The 23425-nt window shown below is 36.7% G+C and overlaps 1 protein-coding gene across 1 annotated transcript in view; it reads left to right on the top strand.

The window, feature by feature from the left end:
• LOC144434260 (vasoactive intestinal polypeptide receptor-like) overlaps nucleotides 1-23425 on the top strand; it is a 49076-nt gene that overhangs the window by 17406 nt on the left and 8245 nt on the right. The window contains exons 2-7 of the mRNA XM_078122714.1: nucleotides 12044-12140; nucleotides 20142-20252; nucleotides 20897-21000; nucleotides 21746-21840; nucleotides 22282-22492; nucleotides 23138-23294. Coding sequence (XP_077978840.1) covers nucleotides 12044-12140; nucleotides 20142-20252; nucleotides 20897-21000; nucleotides 21746-21840; nucleotides 22282-22492; nucleotides 23138-23294 — 775 coding nt within the window. The remainder of the gene's footprint in view (nucleotides 1-12043; nucleotides 12141-20141; nucleotides 20253-20896; nucleotides 21001-21745; nucleotides 21841-22281; nucleotides 22493-23137; nucleotides 23295-23425) is intronic.

Raw genomic sequence — 23425 nt, 5'->3', positions numbered from 1 at the left:
AACGTGTCTCCCTTTCAGGTTTGTGTGAAAACGGATTTAATTTTTTCTTAAAGACGTGTTTTTTCTTCTGGTTGTTATTTAACACCCTTTGTTCACATCTGTGATTGAGTTTCCTATTGGCAATGGACATTTTCGATCTTGGTCGCTTCTCGCACGCAAAAATGTCTGAGTTTGTACTTTATGAATTGAACAAGGCAGAGATTGACTTTGATCGCTAAGGAACGTACCATTCTTATCCAGAAAATTACATTATTTTTCTCAATAAATGTGGATCGCAAGTGAAAATCTACATATCTGTCCCTTGTATTTGCCACAAAAGATCCACGCTTTGTTATTTAAATGTTTTAAATTTGAGTTACACGTTCAATAATTTCATTTACATACTACCTGTCCACACACTGTTCTCTAGTTCATCACTAACTCTGAGAAGAGGGCGCTTGCCAAGGAAATCTCAGTTTGCATTTCTCTCTTGGGGCTTTCTACTTTTCTGTCACTCTTTTGGTCTACTTCTATTTCTCTTGAAACCATTGATGAGATTAATTTATTACTCAATCGATTAATTCATGTGTTAATCTATGAATCAACTGATATTAAACGACCAATCGATTTTTAAAAAATGGACCAAGAAAAGACCAAGATCTGCATCAAGTAGTAACACTATCTTAAGCATTCAATACGGTAGTTACCATGGTAACCAACGGGTTGTGAATCAAAGTTTGTCTCATCGATACACTTGTACATTAGATGAAATATGTAACTTTAAGTTTGCATTTCCAAAATCTGTTTCCAAACAGCGTAACTTTGACATTTTTTATGGATGGTATGGTTAACGTTATCAATTAGGGTGATGATTAAATATTCATATCGATCATACTGTTACAATGATTCGGAATTGGAAAAATGTAGAAATTAAGCTAACAGACAAGGCATATATAGTATACGTACATATGTCCTTGCCATCATTCCCCTTAAATACAAATGTAGTTACGTTATCTGAAGGTCACTTAGTCTTTCGAAAGCACGTTTACCAGGTTGCCAGGAAACAAATATTTTACGAAGAGACCTTGACAGGTTGTGGTTTGTTCCTAAATATAAATCAGACTCAAATGGTTACGTGTTTATGGTACAATGGGTGGAAACCTTGATAAAACCAAATCGTTGATACTGTGGGTACTTTTCTTCTAGCTGCAACCGGTTTTAGTAGATAATCACTTACTCATAATATCGTGAGTTACCGTATGTGTGTACAGCTACACATAATATGGAACAATACATCCAATCAAATTGATTTCAGGACCACATCCAAAAATCAGCGCCCCTAAATGCGATCACAATTTCAACCTGCAACCTGTTGCTGTACTACTTATGTATACAATGAACCCCACTCAACATGCGCAATGTCTGATTATTTGAATTTTAATAACATCCAGGTGGATATATAGTTGATTGTCTGATCGGAAAAATAATACTCTACTTACAGCTGGCGCAGCTTTAACGTCAATCATTTGACATAGGCGTATTTAATATGATGGACTATACAGTCAAGCTATTATACCACATGCTTCTGAGTTAGAGGTTGCCCCCAAAATCGTTGTTATTGTTATTAGCTTTGATTGCCTGGCAGAGTTCCCAAGTTCTTTATAAATGTCATTATCTACTTGTTTACACAATTTTCTTACACAATTTATTGCTGTATAGCCTATGCTACGTAACCCCTTGAAATGCGTTACAAGGGACAGTTGTACCAGTATCACGATATGTGCATTGTGTACTATCAATGTTAAATCTGTCTAGGTACTTGGAGATTGTGTTCATTTGGAAATGATCAAATCACTCATTCGTAAATAAAGAATTAAAAAGTTGTTTCTGTCAAAAGACTGAAACTCCCAAATTACTGAGCCAATTAGTCTAATATCTAGAAGCTAATTCCATTTTTGATATGCAAATTTTAAGAGGTTTGGTTGTTCTTTTCTCATGCTTTGATATATATGTATGAACGCTGTTGTTTGGAATGTTGGTGCTCCGACTGACGAGGATCCACACGATTTTGAAGAAATAAAAATGATAAACATTTGGTCAAAAGGCGTACGTTGTAAAAAAAAAAAAAACCTTGTATATGGTATAGTTAATTTATTGCGGGTGTATGCCTATCAGATTGTTGAAAACTAATGGATCAAGTCAGTCATATGCAAATTTGGCTAAAATGTGTGAAAAGGCTTAAGCTTTTCAATTGTCCTTTGTGCAATTGACCCTGAGGGCGCTGTACTTCCTGTCTGTGTGTCCCATGCGGGAATTACCTTTGTTACTTCAAGGTTGTTCAATATGACATTTAGTTGGAATAATTGTAGAACTGTGTAGACGAAGATTGTCTAACAAATACTTATCCGATGATATTGATATGCAAATTTAGTCACCACATTACTTTGGGTCATAATTAAATCTATCGTGCTAGAAATTATATCATTTTTTCATAAGAAAAGTTCAGCAATGTTATTAAGCAGTACTAGAGGTAGTAACGGATAGCTGGACTTCAATTGAATGGTTGAACTCCTGCAACTTGGCTACCCCTTATTGGTTTTGGTCAACCAAACTCTTTATTTTTGCCATTGCTATGGATATAGCCGTGGTTGCTAAGCATAGTTTGCAATTTTTTAAGTATTTTTAACCGATAGAGTAGAAGGAAATAATAGAAAGTATGAAACCATAAGATGGTGACCAAATTATTATCGGATCAAACTCAGGTGTGCAAAGTTTAACTTATCAAGGCCGCAGATTCTATTGCTTGTGTGATTCATTTCGTCTTTAGATAAATACAATAGGAAAACCAACAGGTTGACATTTATGGATTTACCCCTAGTCAACATAGCTTCGTTTACGCATGCGCAACTGTCAATCCAAATAGTGCTGAGAAATGCTACAACCTGGAGCTAAAATGTTTTGTTAAGTTTGGTGGTAATACAGAGCACAGGGGGCGGGATAACCGAGACTACCAATCATCAACTTTTTAGTACACAAGTTGTTGATGGTGAATCCAAGGTGTTCCTGGTTCTTGTCAAAAGGTTCATGGCATACATTTTAAGAGAAGCATTATATTTGGTATCATTCATCAATTCTTTTCATAAATCAAATGTGGACAAAAAATGAATTAGCCGATTAAGCTCATGTACAAACACATCAAGTGACACAACTCTTTTAAACTGTTCACGCATGTCAAGTAGCTAGTAAATCCTGAATTGTGTGAAGATATATTCTCAACAGTTGTGCGCTTAATTTAATATGGCCATGGCATTAGTTCGTCAATATAATAGATGAACCTGATCGCATAATCCACAATCATCCATTAAAGTTCCAGATATAATAGTATCAATAATTATTCTATGAAAAATGTTAACCCACTGGTCTGGACCCCAAATGACATTGAAATCCTGAGAAAAGGGGAGAATTTCGAATACTCAACATATAGTAATGTACTTATATGTTCAGATGTACATGTCTAAGCTATAGGATCCTAGGTAGGGGGATGGGGGAAGGAGGGGCATTTTGAACAAGTCTTCCTAGAAGACACAGCCTCTCAACTTTTTAACTTCTGTGACTAATGGCTGACAAAGTGCATGCGTATATTTCCCTTGTTCTTAATTTAATGTGACCGATATATTTTAATGGTCACACGTAAATACCACAAAGCGTCTGTAATATGAAAGGTATCACTTCATTTTGATATTTGACCGTGAAGACCAAGGTCAAATGTAAAGGTCTTTAAAAAAGCTTGCACTTGGTAATATGGAGGTAGACACCTGAATGAAGTCTTTATATATAATAGTTTTCGAGTTATGGCATAGATATTGATTTTTGACCACAATATGGTCGCCATTCGGTCAAATTTGCATATGTCGTAAAACAAAGTGACGTATGCATGTCCAAGATATGTCACCTTTGCGCCATGTCTGAATGAAATTGGATATTGCATGCGAGAGAAACGACGTACGCACGAACGGACGGACGGACGGACGGACGGACGGAGATCATTTTAATAACCCATCCTTCGCAGGCTAAAAGGGCAGTTAAAATCTTAAACACCACCCTGCTGCTGCTAGTAAAAGGTTAACACCCTCTAATCTGAGCTCATCAACTTTCCATGGCCGTACTTGAATCGGCATTTTAGTTATAACCTGTAAACTACGAACTAACATCACAAAATGCAAACAGGTAACGAATTGAACAACGCGTTTATTGCATTATAGTGGTTTGTCTTTTATCCGCAGGCATTTGATGAATTTTGATGAATGGTGTACTAAACAAGGCGAAGGTATCAAAACAACTTGCTTGGTCTATTGGCTACAATTTAAAACTACAATTGCGCACAAAGTACAATCTTCACAATGGATTATTGGCATTACTAATCCTAGCTGCATATCTTGTGGGCAAACGTCTAATTTCTGAAGACAACTTGATCCCCCCACTATTATATCTACTTGGTCTCCAAACTATCGTAAATATTAATCGATTGGAACTATTCAAATCTGAAGGAGAAAGTAGTGCTATAAATTCTCTTCTTGAAGGGTAGTTAATTAATACTATTTGAGTTTGCAATACTTTTTAAGCTTGAGAACAATGAGGGTGCAGCTTTCATGCAGTAATTCATCAAAGCACCTCAAGAACCGATATTCATCTAAATAAATAAGACTCACCCAATTGGCAATTTTAAATGACACTTTATATTTATTCCGGCGACGCAAAAGCGGACAATACGCAGATTGTGACATCGAGTAAAGCTTTTATCGTGACTTGTAAGTTTAAGAGTTAAAATTGACTGTAAATACCAACAAAGAATTCACGGCGAGTGTTGGCTTCATGCCTTGTCTTTACTACTATGTTGTTTCGTAAAAATTAACTAGCAACAAGGGCTGAACTATGAGACAATTAGTAGGTTGACGGTCAATTCACATGTTTCATTGATTCGAGGTGTTAAATCGTTGGTTATTGACCGGTATCTAATAATAAAACGATTCGCTTCCTATCGACTTTTTCATTCGCTTATGTTTATTGTGTCAAACACAATTGTTCTCACATCTCAGGGTGTATCTTTAGAGAAAATTTAATATACTCGTCAAATCCTGCTTTGCATTAGAACAGTGCAAGGTGTCCTATTGCTTTAGTACGTATGTGTTCCCTCAATAGAGAAAATTTACAAAGGGATAACTCAAAGTATCATCTAACTTTAAGTTATCTTATTGGTCAAAAAAAAAACCTGTGATCAAGTCAAATAGAATACTAGTAGCATCGTCACTTCAAAGGATGCCGACCAAACAAACTAAGTGTTAAAAAGAAACTGTCATTGGTATAAATTCATCGAATATCTAAAAACGGAAGAAGGATCACCGTCTTTCAATTTCCACTGTTTTGGGGGCTGTGCAGTAATCGGTAAGTAGGCATCAAATTATCAATGTCCCGCGAGGTGTGTAAGTCAGATGTCATAAGGTCATAGGGCGGTATCTCCATGTAATTTTCACATCTCAGACAAAAAACCAAGCAGTTGAGGGAAATTGGTGTACAAATGAAAGCGGTAAAGTGGGATTAGTATGTATTGTCTGATTAAATGTTAGAGGTCGGTTGAAACATTTTTACCGTTGTCATTCTTTTAACAGCGATTGTATCACCCTAATACATGTAGTTAAAAGCATGTTGAGTGCAAGTTCACTTTTATTAGATTTTCACTTTTCGCGTAATCGCTTTGTCTGTGTCGCCATGTTCGTTAGCCTTGATTTGTGCCACTCTACCACGGCATAACATCAGTTTTTCACGGGAATACAAGAGTTTCGTTCTTATAACTCGTGCCTCAGAAGTCAAATGTTACGCTGAGATCTGAACGAAATGTCCATTTCACACTTTTTCATATCACTCAGCTCTTTCCAGTATTTTTACCAATGCTAGACACACTCACAGTAGATCAATACCCTTACCCAACAGACAACGCACGCACGCACGTACATACTTGCGCGCGCGCGCACAAACACACACACACACACACACACACACACACACACACACACACACACACACACACACACACACCAAGATATTTCAGGAATCTGGTGATTGTACCATCGTAGCTCGTAGCGAAACGTATTGGTTGAAAATGTCATTGACCAACAAAACAAACGATATAACGGCATCTTGTTATTTCTGTTAAGCCTGTCTTTCAGTAACAGGTCCTTCTAATTCAGACAACTGGGCTTCTCCTATAAATAGACCGCAGCGTCAAGATTTATCATGTTTTCAGGAAAGACAACGTCGACAGGAACACGAAAACACTAGAGTGTTTGTTGAAGATTAGTTTGAAGGTATTTGCGTTGATTTGGAAACGACAGTGGATGAAGTATGGGTTCACATTTTTGTTAATATAGACGTGATGTGTCGCTTAACAAAACTGTGTTGTCGACTTTTAAAAACAGATAATGAACGGCATTTGACACACTTACTGAAGTGAAATCAAAGTTTGGTCACTCAAAGTTTCAAGTGAGAACAAAGTAGTCACTCCTAAACTCCCATTCTTTGTCTAGCGGTTAAGCCTGACGTCATAGACAGTCGGTTTGTAAGGATTAGGTACTGAAAAACCCGAATAAGCTTTTGACGTGGTGTTCTTGTTAACGTTATCTTATGGCCCAAGTAACGACAATTACAAAAAAGCAAACAACTTGCGTGAATATCAATCAATACTTTCTAACTTCAAGAAGTGAAGAAACTTCAGAGAGGATACAACAAGGATTTTGTATTTTGAATGGCGATACAGTGAGTTCTGTTTCATTACTATTCCGTTGAAGAACTAACTATTGTCATGTTTTCAGATACCTGAATATGCAACATTCGCTCCAGTCATTGTATATCAAGTAACGACGTCTGTGTCTCACTACAACCTGTAACACATAAATTAACAAACGACCTGTGTGAAAGACGTCATTCTCTCCAAATGCCGTGTCAAATCCTACGACAACAATAGTTTACATGATGTCGCACCAAATATGATGTTAGGAAAGGACAGTGTCGTAACCCTTAACATGAAATATCTAAACCAAACCCGCTGCTGTACATTTTACTATTTATAATAAATACGCCGAAATACGGTTATAAATGTCGAACCAGAGAATGCGTCCCCGGAGACTTCAAAACACAATACAAAGTAATACCGATTACTAAACACTGAGACGAAAGGCCACACAACAGTACGAACACGAACACGTTCAGTTTTTAATTTATTTGATTTATAGCTGTTATCTAGTCGTTTATTATAGATGTATACAAACACAAATTCTATATTTTTGGATCCAGTATTTAATCGTCTATTTACATATCCATAGGTTAATGGTTGTTAGTATGTGTTTTTAAATCTGTTTGTACCGCGAGGTAATACGCTAAACTCTGGTTGTAAGTCCGATTTGAAATATCAATTGTCTTATGCTATGTGTTAGTCTTTGAAAGACTACCCCCTTTCATGAATTTGAAATGATAAAACGAAATGTTTTGAAAACATCAGTATTAACTAAAAGAACTTATAGTCGTACCACACTGAAGTTTTAAATGGACAGACAGACAGACAGACAGACAGACAGACAGACAGACAGACAGACAGGCAGACAGGCAGGCAGGCGGACAGGCAGACAGACAGACAGACAGACAGACAGACAGACAGACAGACAGACAGACAGACAGACAGACAGACAGACAGACAGTCAGATGGACACGCAGAAACTACTGTTGGTTATTTTTTTGTTAATAGAACCATGTTTAGGAATATTTCGATACTGCTGTTTTGCACTACAATGTATTGACTTTGTCAACACCTTTGTACCACAGTATGATAATATTTCCTGTTTCGACCCATTCGAAATACACATTCTCCGGAAAAAATATCTCTTTCAAAATACTTGTTTACAGCACATAGTTGGAGCTTTTATAGATTTGTATGGAAGTATTTTTCTTCAAATCAATACATCGGAGATGCTTTGAGGACAGTGACTTGTACAGAAATATATTGAAAGACTGTTTATCAATATTGTACGTCAGCAGTGACGTCACAAGCATCGATCTTAACAGTCGACTGAAACATTAGTGGTATGTTTACTTCTTGTATACGAAAGGATATTGGCCATACTTTAATAGTTTTGGTTTGTTTGGGGTTTGTTTGGTTGGGGGGGGGGGGCTGTATAGCTCTGTTCTGTAAATGTAAGCAAATATGTAACATTCCATGAAACTGTCATTACTAAAACAACGCATTTTTATTGACTTGTTATTTTTTCAAAGTCCTTTGAATTGTAATAGGTTGTTCTCTTTTCATGGGTAATTTTGGCGATACTTTGCTTTCAAAGGCCAACCATTGAAATGACTTCATGTTTCATTGCATTGTGCATTTCAATGCTATATATTCATTGATTGAATGGTGACTGCCCCGTCTAGTTTGTTGGTTTTATTTTTCCATAGAAAGAGATGTTACATATAGCAATTAGAATATCTTACGCAGTGTGTAATATTTGATGGCACATTTATAAATGAAATCATAAACTATACATGTATTGCATAAAAAAAGTCTTATTTGAAAGTACCAACTATGGTAATTTATAAAGCAAACTTATTTTTGTGAAAAACTGAAACAAATTTGTCTGCTTCGCCCTTTTTCTGTTCTAGTTGTCGAATTTTAAATTAAAGAAGCCCAAACGAGTCTGAGTAAGGTAGAACTGATAAGCATGGTGTATTTTAGCGATATAGTCGTAACTTATGGTGGCTATTCCTTTCCGTTTGAGATGCAAGTAGTTTCAGTAGATGCTTGAACCTGATTGTCAGATTAACGTATTGTCGCCGAGTTGTAATAAAAAATTTTAAAAATCTACAGAGCGAATTGGTCTTAAATTTGATGAAGATGTTTCTAAGAGGTCTAGATGATATTCTTATTGGGTCTAAAACATTGAAAAAGTATACTGGCAGATTTGATAAAGATGATGGTGTAAAAGTCTAGACCTGTTCGACAAATTAGGAAGTCAAACGAATAAACCTTCAAAACACTTGTACAATTATGACTAGCGATTAAGACCACGCCCCTAGCAACGGCGAAATGATGGATCGATAGCAACATGAATGAACATTCCGAATGGAAACAAATGTGCATGGCCACTAACACACCACGTCCATAGAGCGTCCATGCCCATGGCAATAGTAAAAGTGGTGGTATATACTGTAACTGGAATCGGTAGGCAAGTGAACATAATCATTCCAGGCAATAAAGATCACGACCATTGTACCAGTCAAAGGCAGTGTCTTTACAATATTGAGGATTTGTCAAGTGAATAAGCATTCAGAAATAAACACAAATATGCCTATAACCACGGACATAGCTCAGTCCACCTTTTAAAAAAACGTCTACTTACAGAAGCCTGTAGGATTGAATACATAATGAAATGATTGATAAACTTTAACTGTGAAATATTGCCTTGTGCTTGATAACGTTTTGTTCATGAATCTTGTAACCAAATCATGATCAATAAAATCATCGATTTAATTGTATCTTTATGTTATTTATATTTTGGCATGGATAAAATGAATACTTTCTTTAAGGTGTTTTGTCTTATGTTATCTCCATATAGACTAATTTTCCTATAGACGTCGAAATCTTAGGTAGATAATCATACATAGTATTATATATCATCGTGTGAGGACTAAGGACCAGACTGTATATGAGGGAAAACATTTTTTGTATCTCAAGATTTCAAGCTCTCTCTCACAGATTCGCATATGAAACCAATATTTTTCTTTAAATTACATATCTAATCAATAATACAGTAACAGAATATAGATATATTATGTGTGTTAACCAATCCACTTCACCTAAGCATAGATACGTCGTAAGTGACATAATCTCATTTAAGTGGTCTCTTCTCCAAAACAGATTTATCGTACACAGCACACTGATAGACAGCAGATTGTGGTGACATTCCTTTCACAAATGACACAAAAAAGCCCAATCAACCTTGTCAAGAACGAATCGTCCATTACAGTCAAAAGAAAAATGTCACATCATAATAGAAATTCTATTTTTAAATTCAATACGGAACGCGAACTTCGAAATCATCGGATTCAATTTGGTAAACCCTAACAACTTACTTACTTTGGCGTATCAAATGCAGGCATGTTAGGCATCTCAATAAACCGGATATGTTCAGTAGGACAGCTTTAAAACGTGATACATTCGAAAGAAAAAATCACGCACGTCGGTACTATCAAACAACAGTACACCAGAGTAACGTTAAAGGCAGGTACTGGTGTGTTGCTGCTAACATATTTTCAACCGCATAGGTGTAATTAAGTCAATTAACAGAGTGTCTACTTGCCTGTGGTTAAGATACCGACACCGATTAGCCAGGGTCCTTTTAAACAATACCTCCTTACTGTCATGTAGGCATCCATGCGAATTCCTTTGGTGGTATGATGAACAAATACCATCATATGGTCACGTCACACATCAAGATTTGTATAAATATCATTGAAGAGACGTTTGGTTGGTTGGTTGGTTGGTTGGTTGGTTGGTTGGTTGGTTGGTTGGTTGGTTGGTTGGTTGGTTGGTTGGTTGGTTGGTTGGTTGGTTAACCGATGGTATGCAAAGGTTCGGACATATCAACTGTTAAATAACATTAAATATAAATGTACTGTTAAATAACATTACCTGCTTGTATGCAAAGGTACAGATACATGTAAATAACATTAAATACAAATGTACAGTTACATTGTAAACAACATAAATACAATACAAATATACTGATAAATAACATTAAATAAAAATATACTGTTACATAACACTAACTGCTACTATACACATATACTGTTAAAATAACATTACAATCTATACACTTTGGTGTATGTTTACCGTTAACAAGTCATATTAAGATACACAGACGCACAGGGACTGAGTCAATTGGCTTTTAAAACCCAGGTCTCATTTTGTCTTATTAAATAATCATCCTCTGAGTCGGTATAAAAACTATGAATACAATGCTTTTTCAACCAGATTTTACGCGTCTCGTTGCTAATCTTGATCTACAACGGCTAAAAGTTATAAAGCTGTGTAAATTGTTGTTGGCTAACTTATTGTACTTTAAACTTTACCTCGTATTGCATGGTAACTGCTTAACCATATTTCATATTACTGTACTGTGTGTGTGTGTGTGTGTGTGTGTGTGTGTGTGTGTGTGTGTGTGTGTGTGTGTGTTCATCAGGGAAGCACTAAGATTCAAGCACCAGTTCCTTTCTTGCACTTTAGATAGAGAACAGAAGGTGGACAGTCATATGTAGATGTACATAACTGACTAGTACTTTCACACCTGAATTTACATAAATTGAAGGTAACCTTTTTCACATCGCCAGTTTATTGAAAACCTCCAGGAAAATTTAAATCATCCTGTCCGATCCAGTTAGACACTGAAGAAGGAAGTGTGATTTATCTGTTCGTTCGAAATACGTCTGTTTCTCAATCTAAAGTGGAGGAAGAGAACTTGTGTTTGAATAATTCTCTTTATTACCGTTAGTCCCTCCAAGATCAATGCGCTACCCTCTCATACAGCCTTACTGATTCACAACTATTCTAAACTGGAGGCATTAATGGTACTACGAAAGTATCATAACCGAAACACGGCTTTCCAACGTATACGTGCTTTGCTGTTTCGTTGCTTAATTAAACTTTCACCCGTGTCTTCCCTATTGCACATTGGTTGCCTCCATAGTCACGTGACGATCTATAATTGGTCGCCACAATCACGACAACACTTCGATCCTCATATATCAGTCAGTAAATGTTGAGGTATACACTGAGGCACGTTCTACAACTGTTACAACTGAACTAATCGAGGTTAATTCCAAGGATATATGTGCACAGGTGAACTTGACTTAGTAGGTTTTCTGCAATAATATTTGGGTTAATATACTGTTGTGTTGATAATGATAAAAACCGATTACATATGTTTCAAATCATTTTTTTTTACTTTTCGCGTGTTTTTAATCATAGATTAATATGGCGCAGAATATGCTTACGGAGCTTCGGGATTCTTATGTAGATTGCTGGAACAAGATAATCGCAACATCTTCCCCAGCTTATGACCATGGTAAGTACCTTCAGTTTTGCTCCTCATACTTTGACCAAAATGAGACCCGTTTAATTTCTGTCAAGCAACCCCTATGATTGTTTCCTTCATAAGAGTGTGTACTGTAAATTTAGCAGTATTAGTCAGGTACATTACAGGATATAGCAGATGTGGTGACAGTGCGTGTAGTAGTATTAGGACTGGAACATTACAGGGCATAGCAGACGAGGTAACAGTGCGTGTAGTAGTACTTGATGAGACTCTTGTTGGTAAAAATTGATTGGTAAAAATGGTTGACAGTACCGTAGCCTGCGGGGGGCAAGGAGGCAGCTGCCCCCCCCCCCCCCCGAGATTTTGGAAAAAAGAAAGAAAAAACAACAACTTTTTGAATACATAGCGATGCTATTAAAATCGTTAGTTACGTGACGATTCCTAGCAAGCGCGATTTAAATGGATAGTTCACTAAAGTGACTGTACACTGACCCCTGGCTAATATGTATCTTATATCGCTATTGTACGCTGGCTTAACTTTGAATAAAAATGTGTCCAGTTAAAAATTGTAAATTTTTGCAGCAAATTAAACATTTTGTGCGGGAAAGTACAAAAGAAGCGCGCACATGCACTGTGCATTTTCCGCAAGTAACAGTAGTCTTGAAAGTCTCCTTCATTTGAAGATAGCAAGTCGCAATTATAATGTCAGCGAGTGAAACTCAAAAAAAAACGGAAAAAGTCGTTCAACATGAGGTCGCCTGCTATGCTGCATGCAGTGACTCCGAAGATGCGCTCGATCTCATTTACATCTTGTTCCTTATATTAAAACATTTCATACTGATAAAACGGCAGATCTCTTTTTGGAATATTTGGTGGCCTTGAAAAACTATTAAACTAGGTACGCAGTTTAAGATCCACTATTTGAAGATATTTCTTTCAATAATTGTGTTCGACGTTGTCTTTGGTTAAAATGTTGTTTGATATAATTATCTCATTGCACACTGACACTAGCGTTATTCCGCAATTCATTTTGAAGCGACAACTTGCTATGGAAAGAATGGCCCTGAATTTGTAAACAGAGCTGTACCTTCGACATCAAAATCCAAACTTCACTTTCCATTATAATGGCAAGGAGAATTTACTGAGTTTACCTTCGGTTCCGACAAAAACGAGGCCATAACAGTTTTGGAAGTTGGGTAAAGAAAATGATTATTTTGTTGTGTTACTTATTTGAGAAAGCACCATCCATTTTTTTTACTTTGAAAGATACGACATTAGTCCAGAAAAAAATGAAAAAGCTGTTCAACCTACCCATATATTTTTTTCTGGTGATGGGCAATATATCCTCATGCGGGCTTCGCATTTGTTTCAAAATTAAGGACATTTCTTTATATTTTCTGAATAGTTCATGTAACAATATACATTTGAGTCTATTCCAAATTATATAATATCTTATACAGTGGTTTACTTGGCTCTGATGTTGCATACAAGCATGAATTGAGATTAAATATCCAATGTGCACTAAAAAGAATTGAACAAAAGTTTACGACCATTGGGCCATCAAAAGTCTGAAAGTCTTGAAATGTTTTGTTCTTTATTCGGGATTTTTTGGAACCAAATTAAACTTCAGGAGAAGTCATTTACCATGTGCACATCCGCATAATATCTTTCAGCTTTGCCACAACAAAATACACTTCCAGATAATATGTAATGCATAGCATAATTGTTTCAATTCTGGTATTTTATTATGTCTATGGTTTGATATTTTATGCCTCTAAATGGCCTCCTACACTGTCTTATTTTCAATTGTTTTTCACCTTTGGAGTTGTCTCCTTCCAATGCATCATTGTACCATATGATTTTATATTTCCACTGTAGTGTAGGTGACAGAAGGGGTGGCTAAAATAATGCTCGAGTTTCAATGGTGGGGCTTAACATTTTTGAGAAGAGAGGGTGAGAGGAATTACACCATTTGTTTAACCGTAAATTGTGTACATTTCCTAACTGTAGCTAAGCAGACAAATTGCATGAGATAGTATCAAGATGACTGAATAAGTTCTATCTAAACTCGACCTGAAATATTATACCATCATTATATATGGTTTGTTTTATCCTTGTCAAGCATTGACCATTGTGAAAAAATGAAATCGACCTACTTACCCAATGTGATGGGTTTTTATTTTTTTTATTTTACTTTTATTTTTTCTGACCATACATATATTTAATTGCGTATGCTAAAGTATACATTATGTAAATTAGCATTTTTCTAAATTTTGAAAGCATGATTGCACCAAGTCAAAGTTCTGCCCCCCTTGGCAGTAGTACTTGATGAGACTCTTGATTGGTAAAAATGGTTGACTCAAGTCATTCTTTCATACTGATTCTATTCCGACGTAGAACCCAATATGGATGACGCTTTCAACCTCGGGGAAAGAGTTGAAACATAACATAACAGCACTCGGACTACTAGACGTCAATCTTAGTACCCTTAAAGCCAGCCAGGCAATAAGTGTTCAATTAACAAGTACATGACTAAAGCTAGTAAGAGCCTTGCTCCCTTAAACTGTTATTCATTAAAACAAAAGTCTCCAGCTACGAAATGATAGGCTATAGCAGTAACCAGGTAGCTAACAGATACAAATATAACAGTAGAGCTTACCTCGTGAAACTGCCAATGGTGTGCCGCGTTGTGATGGTCGATTGACGGTGCACGTGATATGGGTTGGAAACTACTGTCCGATTTCACGGGTGCATTTCTTCCTGCTTTCTGCAAATAACAACACGGTGTGGAAACTGATGGATGTTTAGCGTATTTGAATAAAATTGCAAATGCTAACAAGGCAGTCTCACCAGAGATATATAAAGGTTAGTACGTACATTTTTGTCATAACAAAGCTTAGCATTTAGGTGTTTGAGGCACACACAATCCTTGTTTAGACACGCAGCATTTTGGCGTTTGAGACAGAATCCAGGTCATAAGGGCTTTGCATTTGAGGATTTTATGCAACATTTTACTCTAAAAACAGGAGACACCAAAAGATGCGTCAGTCAGTCTGAGGCACCTTTTCAAAGCATTCCGCCTTGTACACTGTTACAACTTCGTGTGGTGTTTGAGACCACACAAACTTACCGTCAGTCCACTCACTCTGGTTTTTTTTAGTAACTTGTTGCACAAAGTTATCAAATGCTAAGCATTTATGACCATCAAAAGATACGTCAACGCGGATATACATAGCAGTTAGTCTACGCAAAAGCCGTTTGGGTGACTAATAACATACATGTACATGATGTACAGCGCACGGTAGTGTATTTGGGCGACGAACATCCAGCGCTCTGGTAGTGTATTTCATTGACGAACATCCAGCGCTCTGGTAGTGTATTTCATTGACAAACATCCAGCGCTCTGGTAGTGTATTTCATTGACGAACATCCAGCGCTCTGTAGTATTTCAGTGACGAACATTCAGCGCTCTAGTCGTGTATTTCATTGACAAACATCCAGCGCTCTGTTAGTGTATTTCATTACTTGCAGACGGTACAATACGGGACGCGATAATGACTATGTCCCTCAACAGAATCAAGTCTCAATGACTCCGTCTGCAAGCGGGACTTGCATGGTGTATTTCAGTGACGAACATCGATCGATCCAGCGCTCTGGTACGTGTCTTTCAGTGACGAACATAAAACCAGATACGTGTATTTCAGTGACGAATATCCAGCCAGATGTGGTCATTTCTTGTGCCTATTATTTTTAGCTCAATGTATACCTTACTCTTACATTGGATTTATATTGGATGCAAGTATTATATAAACCCTAGCTGACTTTAGCTTAACTGTAGACATGAAAGACTAACGCTAACACACTTAGTCTATTGATAAGAAGATAAGATAACACTTTATTTTAGCCGTTTAGAAAATTTTACATTTCTAATTTGGTATTTAAACAAAATAAAGTTAATAATGATCTATGAAATATAAATATTAAAGTATACAGTAGTTCTAGTGTGTGTCTATTTACTACATGTATCATCCAGGTATATGTAGAGACTAATAGACACTTAGTCTATTGTGTGTCTATTTTTTTGAAATTTCCCTCGCCCTTTCTCGAAGAGGACGAGCGAAAAATTCAAAAAATTTCAATGTTCGCATAGCGGAATAGTGTAGTAGCGGTAGTCCTTCACGTCTTCGGGTAGGCTAGGCCGACTTGTCAACCAGGCCGAAAACTAGCAAGACAGCTGTATGTGGAAACGATATCATGGCCGGAATGAAGCGGTTGGACAAGATTTGGTGCAATGGGTAGAAGAAAGTGGCAGAATTCGTGCGGCTGCAACAGTACCCTGAGCAATTTTTGTGCAAGTCGCAAAGGAAATTATTTATTGTACACGACAGAACATATGAAGTGTTACCTACTAGTCCTGGCTTGAGCAGCGAATCCCAGAAGATGGCACATAGGACGTACGACGAAACTGCTCTATCATGGTCAATAAACACACCAGTCGAATACACTGACTGCTCTGTCCATCCACGTTGACGAAACGTTTGATGTCGTCTAAAGAGTAAAGTGTTGTATAAAATCTCCCAATGCTAAGCTATTTTTTATGACTAGGATTCAGTGTGTCTTGAGCACCTCAATTCAGGTTATAAGAGCTTAGCATTTGGGGTTTTCTGCACCAGTTTACTCTAAAACAGAATACATCAAAGAGTGTATCAACGTAAGGCGCGAGTGAATATAGCCCATAAGTTTGTGTGCTGTCCAACCTTGTCGCTTCAGAATGAGGCATCTTTTGAAGTGTCATGTTTTAGAGTAAATTGTTGCATAAAATCCTCAAATGCTAAGTTCTTATCACCAGTGTTGTGTGTGTCTCAAACACCCAATTGATGAGCTTTTATGACAAAGAGTGTATGTTTATGGTGGCCTAACTTTTCATCGCATTACAATGCAAATGCAAATGTTGATCCGTCATTAGACCAATGTGCTACAAAATGAACAACCACAGTTGCTTGTCCTGTTGAACAACACATCATGTCAGACAATTACTGTAACAAAGTTAAAATATTTATTATAGTAAGTAGATTATAACTATGTTTTCTACATTTTGGTGTCTACTATTAATGAAACAGCCTGTTACAAAGCAGGAAAGCATTCAAGCACAAAGTACAAGTTTATGGAGATTTATCCCGTTAGAGAAATTTGCCTTTATCCACTATTGTGAGAGAGCAAATAATTTCAAAGCAAATTTGGGATAATCTCACCACCCTTCCATAATCGACCGTGTAGACATTTTTTTATTTCGCTCACCTCCATTAGGCTCATAAATTCTTGACGTCTCTATCGTGAACACATTCGTTTTGTACACAAACTCAGTAGTGATTTTAGCATTTAAAAACAATTTCAATAACGAAATACGCATAGGTATCGCATACATACCACATAAGCTTATGACATAAAAAAGACGCCATCTCTTGTGTTTGTTCTTGTACATTTGTCACATTCACGACCACATAGTCTTCTCTAAGGAATTATAGTTTTGAGTTTATACCATTTTCATGGGACAGTGCCAGTGTTTTATTATACATTTACAGTTTACTTTATTTGCTACTGGGTGATGACCTTTTACCTTCATTGATATAGTAAATTTTGTTTATCATGTGAAGCAGTATACAAAAACCTTCACTATCCACGTAACCTTCCGGCAAGGTAAGCGAGGGGTTCCACCAATGCAATCTTTATATTCAAATTCATGGAAGGAGATTACACACAGCATTGGCACTCTGTCAGTGGTGGTTATCAAATACTTTGATTTTGACATCAATTCCCATGAGAAGTGTCTTACCACAATACATGTGTCTAGACTTACCACGTGATCATCCATCTGTAATCTGTGTATTTTTTTTAAAGTAAAGAGGCTTTTTTAACATGTGATATGGATATTTATTTTGATATTGATGGGGACCGGTAAGGACCTCTAATAAACACTGATCCCCTAAAACAGCTATCATATTTTCCCAACTAAAACTCTTCTTCCCTCACAGTCTTTAAGTTAGGGCTTATAGCGTACCCAAATATACAAACTATCAAGTACAGATAACTGACTAAAATAATAGTTTTTGGAACAAGCAACTACACTTGACAAGTGGTCAAAAAAAGAACACTTTATGGCGGTACATGGTTACATTTACATGTAGGTGACGTTGAACCAACAACAACATTTTGGCTTCGTACAATTATCATGTAATCTTTCATGAACTGTTAGTATAAGTATAAGATGTTGAGTTAATTGATTTGTGAATCTAAATTTTATGTTGACTCATATACAGGGTTGTTTATCAGTGTTGGCAATTTTAACATCTTTGCATGCAGGGAGTCGTACTGTTGTTACAGTGCAATTACTATAGCACTGAATGACAATCTTGCATCAGACGTCTACCTCGAAGCTTGTTTTTGCTTTCGATAGATCAATAAAGTGTTATTACCTCCATAGATTACAATCCCTCTCACTGAGGTCATGTATAAGACAACACAATTTGAGGTGTTCTTTTTTGAAAAAAAATTGAATTAGTTTAACTATCATAGCACTTTTAATTGCGTGCCTAGTCAAATCTATACTCTGAAAACATTAGAGAGCCACTGTCAACCAGAGTCTATTGGTTTCAGGCTGCGCTCTCTGACCAATTTTGCGATGTCGAGATGTACCCACATTGGTGACAATCACTTGTGTGGAGCACTTGCTATCACTATGAATACACCGAAGGTAAATCACGATCCGGAATACCATTGGTGGCCAACGAGTATGACATAAGATTTGTTCTTTAGGCGTTGAAATTGCGTAGAATTTCCTCAGTTTATCCATAAGTCGGGATAGTCACCGATGACCCAACATCAAAAAAAACAAACGTAAATATAATTCCAATTTCAATAAATTGATCATATCTGGTGAGTGGGCTAAGGTACCTGCAAAAGACACCATTGCTTGTTTGTCTATTCTGAAGTGTAAGTGGTAGTTTGTGTCCATCATGGGTCATCATGATTCTAAGCCGATTGTTCAACATCATGAATTATCAATGATTCTCCTTTAACAATTGCTATAAAAGTGGTCGTATAACTGAAAAAGAGTCGGATTCAAGTGGTGCTGTTATAAGCAGCAGAGTGAGAGGTCTAGATGGAACAAAGGAATTAGTGAGGCGAAGAGAAATGGCCTATCTGTTTGTTTTGCAGAATTCAATTTCACCTTGCTCGGATGCTATCAAATTATATGAGCTGCGTTAATGATAGGTCTTACAGAAAACTATAATGAATGCAACCAGGTGTAACGATACCTTTGGGAACATACAATACCAATACGGATGTGACTGATATACTGTATATACCCCAGCATGAACACCGGTAGAAGGATTAAAAACAATATACCATAAACAACAACGTAACCTTCGCGTTCATTCATTTTAGACGCAACTTTGACCTTTGAGGTAGTGATTCTTTGCAAATCATGATGGGCAAATGGTTAGAGTGGCCGGCTTGGAATCTGCAGGTGGCAGGTTCGAGCCCCATCGCTGCCGTTTGTTTCTGAGGTGCTAAAGTCCTTGGGCCAGATTTGAACCACGACTGTGTCCTTCAGTCCACCCAGCTGTATAATTTGGGACCTGGTAGGATAGAGGTTGCAATGTGAATAATTTAATCATATGCGCTTATAAAGGCTGCAATTGATTGTATGCTCCCCAGAAAGTTGAGGAAATATAAAGGGCCGTTGTGTTGATATAGATCCGTGCTAGGGGTAATAATTGTAAAGTGCTTTGAGCACAAAGTGGGAAAGCGCTATATATAAAACCAACGTTATTGTTATTATCATTATATTATTATAGTGAAAACTAAAGAACTAAACACACTGTCAATATTACCAGCGCTAATGACATCGCCCATTTTAACAAAAATATATATAATCTACATTTTAAAAAAGTCGTAAGATTTTTACTGTTATGTTCCTGTCTTTAACACACTTTGTGGTAGCTATGAATTGTGTGTGATTGCTTTCAGATCGCTACTGTATTACGTACTGGGATGGCTTCATGTGTTGGCCTGCCGTAGAAGCAGGAACTGTGGTCGCGTTAGATTGTCCCCATTATTTTTTTGGAGACGTGGAAGGAGGTATGTCTTATGATAGTTACATATGTACAGTTAGTGTATTTAATGATGATGATGCTAATCGTATTCTCACTGTGTGTTTTTGATAGTGACATAACTCCTAACTCTACATGTTAACTGGCGTACAGCTAAAATGATGTTGGTTTGGTATTTCAATCATGGGACATTGTGTTTTTTGACAAACAAACAAAGATATACATTTTGTAACTCTTAAACTAACAGAGACACAACAAGCACAGCAGGATCCTTTACCCAATCACTTAAATCAAATATAAATAGAAACTCAAACTGGGTCGTATCTTTTTTTTGCGTAGGGCTAGTATAAAGCTTTGGGGGAGATCGTAGTAGGTGGGTATATAGTAGGTAGGTAGGTTGGTTGGTTGGTAGGTTTGTTGGTGGGTGGGTAGGTCAATTTAGGGAAGACCATGTGTGTCTGTCAGCATGTCAGTATTATGTATGTCAGTATGTATGTATGTATGTCAGTATGTATGTATGTATGTATGTATGTATGTATGTGTGTATGTATGTGTGTATGTTTGTATGTATGTATGTATGTATGTATGTATGTATGTATGTATGTATGTATGTATGTATGTATGTATGTATGTGGTAGTTAAACTCGATTCGTTTTCTCTCTCTCTTTACAGAGCACGTATACAGAGCTTGTGATGATGATGGCTATTGGGAGAATAGCAACGTCACTAATTTCAAAGCTTGTGAAGAGGCCGGGAAATATGATGTTAGTATGGAGGTATAATAGCATTGTTTACTTACTTCGTCTTTAGTTCCTTTCTTTTTCAGATTTAAAAAAAAAATATTTCTTTTATACTCTGTACATTTCTCCACCTAAAGTAGACGGTGTATTGTGTCTACATGCAAGTGTCTCCCATGGGACTAAGATGGCGTCAACTCGGTACCCATTCTGGATATACTAGCATATCAGCTCCTGAAACGGAGAATTATTCATATCCGGTAATTTAGAAGTTTTTAAGGCAATCTGTGTGGATACATCGATTACGGAAACTTCCAGGTTCACTTTCCGGCAAATATTAGAAACTTAGGCCACAGAAAGAAATACCGAGTGCTTTTTACCACAAAAACCTGTTCTACCCTGTCCCGTAAGAAAAATATCTACGGCTAAACGTCAACCACGTCATAAAATTGTATTCAAAATGTGTATGCAAGTACAAACAAGTCCCTCCTTAAATACACGTAGTGCTTTGTTCTTAAAATCCACAAATGTAATTTTTGCGTACGTAATTAGTACCCAAACAGGTAAAACTTGCCGGCACTTGTTTATAAATGTCTGTGAACGTTACCGTTGCTCTATGCAAGTATTGTTCAAGTCGATCCTAGAGGCGCCAGGTTGTCGGTCAGTTTTCATTAAAGTGATACCTATTATTATGATAGCACTTTCAAGTGACAAGTTTGCGAAATACTCATTATACGCTCATAATAATAATATATTTAATGTGTCTCCTTTTGTCTGACGGCAGGACTACCTGCAAACAATTCGAATCATTTACAAGATTGGTTATGCATTGTCTCTCGTCGCCTTAACTATTGCAATGGGCATATTCCTTTATTTTAAGTAAGTGGATTCGGTATTATTTTCATAAAACAACAACATTTTATTGTTCTTAACTCAGCATGGGAAAATGTTATCAATACAATGGGCCAAGTCTAACATTGTTTGGACTTACTGGAGAACAATGGGTTTTCATTTTCCCAAACAATGTCCAGCGTCCATTTTTACTATATACAAATTGCTCTAATACTACCCAACACTTGTTTCATTTGTAACTATGAACCTAGAGTCCATGAAAGTTCAGTCTCCGTATATATCTTACTTGTTTTCTTTGTGTAAAAGTAAAATAATATTTGATGTGAGTGTCTTGTAGTATTAACATAATCTATAGCTCTATAGGTTATGTTTTCTTTGGTGGTTATTAAACCCACAGCCATGTCGATCCTGAAACAGAGACACCACCTATGAGGCGTGTAAATAACAACGTACACTTTGCTTCTACAGGAAACTATGGTGTCCTCGGAACATTATACACATGAATTTGTTTTTATCGTTTATGCTGCGTGCTGTCATAATCTACATACGAGACAGTTTCCAAGACCAATCGTATTCCAAAGCAGGAGATGACCTCTTTGGTGGTGGTATGAACATTAGTGTCGAAACGTTTATATATGGAAATGCTACCATTCCAAATACCACTCCATCCGACGTAAGTGTAATAACCTTTTAATGTTGTTAAGTCTATGTCCAGTCAAAGCCATAATTACTCCTTTAGAGAGAGAGGTCATACGTCACATGATAAGCTGCATCATCTATCTAACCAGAGTACAGCTCAATGTACAAAAAGACTGCACACAGGGTATATGATGCTATGCAGGTACCACAGCAGTCGACGTGTTTGGTGTAATCTATCGTCGCGACTTGCCTGGACATTCTGATATGTGGGCAAATCGTAATGCTAGTAGTACGTAGTGGACTAGTATTTGGCAAACAGTCATTGCAATCGTCGTGTCATCGTAAAGAACAATTCAGAAACAGTGATAGGTATAATTAATATATATATATATATATATATATATATATATATATATATATATATATATATATATATATATATACCAATAAATAGTATATACCTACATACAGTGTATATACCTATATATAGTGTATATAACTATATATAGTGCATATAGGATGTAGGTTAATAATGTGCAAATTGAAGTGCTACCTCAAGTACACGTCACCTTTGTTGTTATGTACCCATGACAAGATCAAATAAAAATGTCATATCGAAATGGTGACTTTCCCCGTGCCAACCACAGTTACACGTCATCATGTCGTAGTATCTATCTTATTACAGACGCCAGGATGTAAAATCGTGTTTACATTAACTAATTATTTCACCGCTTGCAATTACTTCTGGTTGTTGGTTGAAGGCGTATATCTTCACAGTCTCATAACGGTGGCAGTGTTTTCCGAGAAAGCAGGCATTAAATGGTATATCGCTCTTGGATGGGGTATGTACTACAGGCTTACATATTACTTGAATAATTTGTTTTTTGAAAATTCGTTACTGTTTCCTAGTATGGTGTTATTCGGTGACTTGATACAAACATGTATAGTTATTAACCCAGTAGATGTACCGATT

Source organism: Glandiceps talaboti, chromosome 4, assembly GCF_964340395.1.
Source record: "Glandiceps talaboti chromosome 4, keGlaTala1.1, whole genome shotgun sequence".
In the NCBI taxonomy this organism is placed as follows: domain Eukaryota; kingdom Metazoa; phylum Hemichordata; class Enteropneusta; family Spengelidae; genus Glandiceps; species Glandiceps talaboti.
Note: the sequence above shows the minus strand (reverse complement) of the source record. Positions and strands in the feature narration are given on the sequence as shown.